Here is a 5820-nt window from a genome sequence, read left to right as displayed (position 1 = left end):
TACCCCCATTTTTGGGGAGGTCACTCCCAAGTCTCGAACCCAAGACCATCTGTACCAAAGCGAACTTTGATCCTGTGGTTTTTTATTTCACATTGAAGGAGTTTCCACATAAATTTTGGTGTTTTCTTTGTAATTATGTGACTGATTTGTGTTGTTAATTGGTTGCTGATTAAATCTGTTTTTTTTTTTTTTTTATATAATTAATTATTCTAGTTAGCGTTGATTGGACTAGAGGAAGTTTTATCTTGGACCGTAGACAGATATGGTCTAGCCTTAATGCTATAGGATGGAATTGGCGTTTCACATAAACATGCATAAAAAATATAAAATATTTCCGTGTTTGGCACAAGCCCTGAACACCAAATCCACGATGAATTATTTGAATTTAATTATTTTAGCTCATTTTCAGAAAATAGGAATTAAATAAATAAGGTTCTTTGATAATTAACCCTTGATCATCATGGCCCAAATGTAGCTCTCCCAGCTACATTCTTGACTTTGCAACCAGTGCACTTCCTCCTGCCATTTCAGATGTGCCTGCACGAGTCCATGTTTCTCTGAATTGTTCTTCGGTTACTCCTGCAGGCAAAAGATGGAAAGAATATGAGCAATGGCTGCTTTCTGCTAATATTGTTAGTGAAGTATGAACAAAGCATTAGTGATTTCACAAGCTTGTGTTTGGAAGCGTGGATTTTGAGCCTTAAACTTAAAATCCAAGCTCTCAACATAAAATAAGTGTCTGCAGGAATCACTGCTTTTCATTGCACTGGTTGGAGCGTACCAATCTTTTGAGCCATGCAATACTTGTGAGCAGTTGAGTAGTCATGTTTGAGTGAGAAGCAGGGGGAGGCTTACCCTTTCCCATGGCTGCAGTGGAACTGATGCCTCCCTGGACAGTCTTAAGAACTCTATCATAATAATTTGCACCAGACCACTTCTGGTGAGCCAGTGTATCAACTCCATTGTTCCTCTCCTCCCTCTGGATCCTTTCCACATAGGCCAGCATGCCTCGCCGTTCATAATCCTTTGCGAAAGTGTCGGTCACCAGCGCATCGGCATGGAAACCCCCTAGCGTAATGAACTGCCAGCAGTAACCGAGCCTTGCAATCCTTGGGATGAAATCCCTCATCTGTTCATCGGACATTCCCGACGCATCCCAGTTGAAGGAAGGAGAGAGATTATAAGCCAACATGATCTCCGGGTGTACCGATTTCACTCCTTCCGCAAAGTGGGTGCACTCCACCAAGTCTGGGCTCGAGGTCTCCATCCAGATAAGATCAGCATGAGGAGCAAAAGCCCAGCCGCGCACAATCGCAGCTGTTACCGATCCTTTAAACCTGTAGAACCCTTCTCTAGTCCTGGGCATATCCCAGTCCCAGAAGAGGTTGTTGAGCCCCAATCTTTCAGCAATTTCCCGGCCTTGCTCGTTGGACAAGCACTTGTTGTGAGCAGAATGGCTCATCCACTCATTTAGTCTCCTCCTCTTCTCTTCCTCCCCAATGTTCATGGACTTAATCGCTTGGACGACACAGTCAGGAAATGTCTTTAACTGTGCCACTGAAAGCCAATTATCCTCCAGGGCTTGAAGCTCTGCTCCTGTTTTGCCAGCATCCATTGCTTCTTTCAGAAGAGTAGCCAAACTCTTCCCCTTGAGGCTTGCGTTAGTTGCCCCCAATATGAATTGATGGTCCCTCGTGTCCACATTGCTCTGAATCAAGTTCGCAGCCACTGCGTCGGATCGAGCCACCAAGACCGTCTCCACCCCCATTATGTCAAACTGCAGCCTCGCCGCAACGAGCCTGTTTATGTGCTCGCTAACTGGAACAAGAACTTTTCCTGCCATGTGACCACATTTTTTGGTTACCGAGGACTGGTCTTCTATGTGAACCCCGGCGGCTCCCCGCTCCACAAAAAGCTTGCAAAGCTTAATGGTTGCGGTGGCACCACCAAACCCGGTGTCCCCATCAGCAATGATGGGTTTCAGGTAATCAACAAAAGGGGTTCTAGCCCTCTCTTCTCTGCTCATGCTCATTCTCGCCTCCCTCTGCTTCCGGTCGTGGTATTGCTGCGCGAAGAAGAGGTGTTCGACCTTGTTTGGAACGGTGTCGTAAGGGTAGTCAGCAAGGTCAGGTCCCGGCTCATTGGAGGTGGTGTGGGTGGACGAGCACTGCCAGCCAGAGACATAAATGGTGTCCAAGTACTTGGCCATCATGGTGACTTGAACAGGATCAAGTGCACCGAAAGTCCTCGAGGCAGTGCCATTGGCTTGGTGGGTCTTGAGGGTTCTCCACAGCTTCTTCGCCATCTCGTTGGAACCGTAGCTTTGTCGAAGGCTGCCTCGCAGAGCCACCACGTCTCTGGCCGAGTATGGTCGACGGGTTAGCCTGAACCTCTCCGAATTCCACCATGCTTGCACTTCTGCGACTTCTGCTTCAAACCTCCCTTCTTCCTCCATCATCTGCCACAAGATTGCAACCCAAAATTAGAAAACCCATATGATCATGATTAAATTAGGATCGTTTTTTCGTAAGATGACATGCTTCTTCTTATTTCTGGATATGTGGACATGGATCTACTATATTTCTGGATTTTATACAAGTGAAGAAACTGGAAATGGCGTCTCACTTCAGTACAGAAAGGATGAATCGACAAGATTTTTAAAACTTAAGATGAATTCATTGAAACAGGTCTGGTTTGGCCCAAAGCACCTAAATTGATCGCTTGGGCAATGAATCTTTATGAAAGACACTTATTTCACTCTATGGTGTTCCGTTTAAGCTGACCGCTTGGACAGTGGCTGGGGATACATTTGAGAATGGTTGGTTTCTTTATTTGTTAGTGTCTATTTCTTTTCTTTTTGTTTTATTTCTCTTCTTCTCTTTTTCCTCTTCATTTTTTCAGTAGCTCTCTCTATATATCTGGTATGCTTATGCTTTCGTTTATTATAATAATAATAAGCCTCAGTGGTGAATTCAGGATTTTTATGGTCAATGAATTTAGTTATGAGGGATACTTCTTTCCAGTTGTGATTAAAACTTAGTATTCAAGTGGAGAAGTTAAAGAGGGATCAAATGGTAAGCTTGTGGATTAATCACGTATTTAAAAGGTCTTAAATACCATCGTCATATATAAGAATAATAACAATAATTACCCCCAGGGTGTGGTTTAGGTGGTAGTGTGGGTTGCGAGAGTGCCTCTCATGAGGTCAGGTGTTCAAACCCTCCTGAGCTCATTTCCGCTCCTGAACTCCTGAATTTACCCTCCCTTTGGAGTTGTGGGGTCAACTTCAAGGGGTGCAGGATTAGTCACGTGGACCGTAAAACAGACACGTGGATACCCGATGCGTAATCTAAAAATAAAATAAAATAATAATAACAATAATTCAGCTGGTTTAACTGAATGGATTATGGTCATTCGGGTCCTAATAATACATGACATCTTTACTACACTCTAAAAATAGCGAAATTTAACCCCAGGGTGTGGTTCCAGTGGTAGTGCGGGCTGTGGGAGTGCTTCTCATGAGATCAGGTATTCAAACCCTCTCAGGTTCGTTTCCGCCCCTAGACTCCTGAATTTACCCTCCCTTTTAAGTTGTGGGGTCAACTTCAAGAGGCGAAGGATTAGTCACGTGGACTGTAAAACGGACACGTGGATGCCCGGTGCGTAATCCAAAAAAAAAATAGCGAAATTTACTTCGAATGGGCCCAAAACAGGGGATTGTGTGGGCATAAAGCAAAGCCATTTATGATCGGGATCCAAATGATTGTAAACCATTCGAAAAGGTTAATATTTTATTTTTCCTAATAATAATAATAATAATAATAATAATAATAATAATAAAGAGAGTATCTTTTGGCCTAGAACCATATATCCATGAGTTGACAAATTGATCTGTTGTGTCCAGAAATTAAAATCTCCTCATTTGGCCAGCGCTAACCACCCTTTACGAAGAGCATTATGTCATTTCAACGGAAGTTGGATAGATTGACTTGGTAGTTCACCGTGGCCTGGGTTCCATTTGAAATGACACCAAATCTCGACAGTGCTGTGACTTAGTGATGTAGTTCCATGATGATGAGAAGCTCAATATGGATAGCTAGAAATTAAGCCCCTTTCAAGGAAAATTAAAAAATTCTGAATTGGAATACTGTTTAATTAATAAGAGGGACTAATGCAACCCCCATTTCAAGAAAAAGTGATATCATGAATCATGATAAGACTAGCTAATAACCCATATATGCATGCAGCCTATGAATTAAGTCTCCCTATAAACATTACTTAAAAGGAGGAGAGGGAAGAGAGAAAGAGGCTGCTGTTGAAAACTCACCATGGAAGGGACTGAGAAAGATGCAGCCATGGGCAGAAGTACTCGTCTTTTTCCGAAGCAAAGCTATTCTTCTTAAACTATACAAGAGAGGTTCATGCAGATCCTTCTGATCATAGTTCCCAATTTATAGCAAGATGGAGATCATACCTTGTCACACCTGCTTGCTTGCGGATAAGAATTAAGATAACAAAAAGGCAAGGAGCCGGGTTAGTTTCCACTCTCTTTCCTATTCATCGTTATCTATATATCTATCAGTTTTTTTTTTGCTCATTGTTATCAGATAATAAAACTTGGGTCATGGAGGTAGCTAGCTAGGTGCAGTTGCCCACATTCTATAATTAGAAAACTGGGCTGTTTTAATTATCGGTACGTTTGTCCTCTTCCCTGTTCATGACTTCACCATTGCATCTCTCTTTCTCATTTTTTTTTTCTTTCTGTTTGTTTCTTTTATATATTGCCATCATTTAACTGCCTCTAGGACAATTTTTTTTTTTCTTTTTCTTTTTGGTTTCTGGGTTTTTGGATATGAATTGAACCACCCCTGAATTCCTATAAATAGAAATAGCTGATCATTGAATCAGGCATTGAACCACCTCTATCTGAATTCCTCTTGGGTTCATTTCTTTGCTTCTTCAATGACATGCTAGCAGCTAGTTACTTGTTACTTGTTAGGTACCTGCGGAAGAAAAATGTCATCAAATGATTTATTTATTTATTTATTTATTTATTTTTTGGACTATTGAAAATGGGTCTGCGTTGAGTTTTTCCATCTATTCCCACGCTTTCCTGCTCCATGCCTAAAAAATTTGAACATGGGACTAAATTGGGTGAACTATTTTTAACATGAAGCAAAGTTAAATTCCATTAAATAATTTAATTGGGCGCAGCAGTAAACTATTTAGCTATGTGACTGCAAGCATATTTCTTGCAATCTCACTGCATTTTTAGTACGTAAGAATGGAATGCAACATTTGGATAGAATGCAATGGAATTTTTCCCTTAATTTCTTCAAGTCCTCTATTCGAATTTTCGTCCCATTTCCCATACCAACATGACGTAAGTGACAAATTTTCAGATTATGATTTTTTTCTCCAAAATTTCCCTATTTATATTCAAACTATAGATTATATATCAATATGACCTAAATTCACTTAAGTTGCATCAGTGAGTATGGATTTTGAACCTTTGATTTGAACAATTTTTTCACACTAGATCTTACTCAAATCCAATACACCTCCAAATCTAAGATATAGCAAAAAATGATTATGTACACATAGAAAAAAAGAAGGAGATTTAAGAGAAAGGCGAGCCTTTGGAACCATTACTTCAAAAAAAAGACATCGTCCTAATTAAGAAGGTGAGGACTACAAATTCTTTCAACTCAAGAGAAATAAAAAAAATAAAAAGTATATATTATACACATACATATCTATAACTATTTATAAAATTATACTATGTACCTTTTAGCATTTTCTCTTAAGGATTTGTCCACA

The 5820-nt window shown here is 40.6% G+C and overlaps 1 protein-coding gene across 3 annotated transcripts; it reads right to left on the bottom strand.

Moving 5' to 3' along the window:
* Nucleotides 1-353: 353 nt before the first annotated feature.
* Nucleotides 354-4584, bottom strand: LOC131150769 (isocitrate lyase). Of its 3 annotated transcripts, none has more exons than XM_058101718.1 (3): nt 4328-4584; nt 856-2458; nt 354-579 (listed from the first exon to the last, which is right to left on the bottom strand). In XM_058101718.1, the coding sequence occupies exons 1-3, from the start codon at nt 4355-4357 to the stop codon at nt 485-487; spliced, it is 1728 nt and encodes a 575-aa protein (XP_057957701.1). In that variant the 5' UTR covers nt 4358-4584; the 3' UTR covers nt 354-484. The 3 variants fall into 3 exon arrangements, with proteins under 3 accessions (XP_057957701.1, XP_057957711.1, XP_057957694.1); XM_058101728.1 differs by having other exon boundaries at nt 782-2458; nt 4328-4472; XM_058101711.1 differs by having other exon boundaries at nt 354-2458; nt 4328-4427.
* Nucleotides 4585-5820: the final 1236 nt, after the last annotated feature.

This window comes from Malania oleifera, chromosome 1, assembly GCF_029873635.1.
Source record: "Malania oleifera isolate guangnan ecotype guangnan chromosome 1, ASM2987363v1, whole genome shotgun sequence".
NCBI lineage: Eukaryota > Viridiplantae > Streptophyta > Magnoliopsida > Santalales > Ximeniaceae > Malania > Malania oleifera.
The sequence above is the reverse complement of the archived record's forward strand: the minus strand, read 5'-3'. Positions and strand labels throughout refer to the sequence as shown.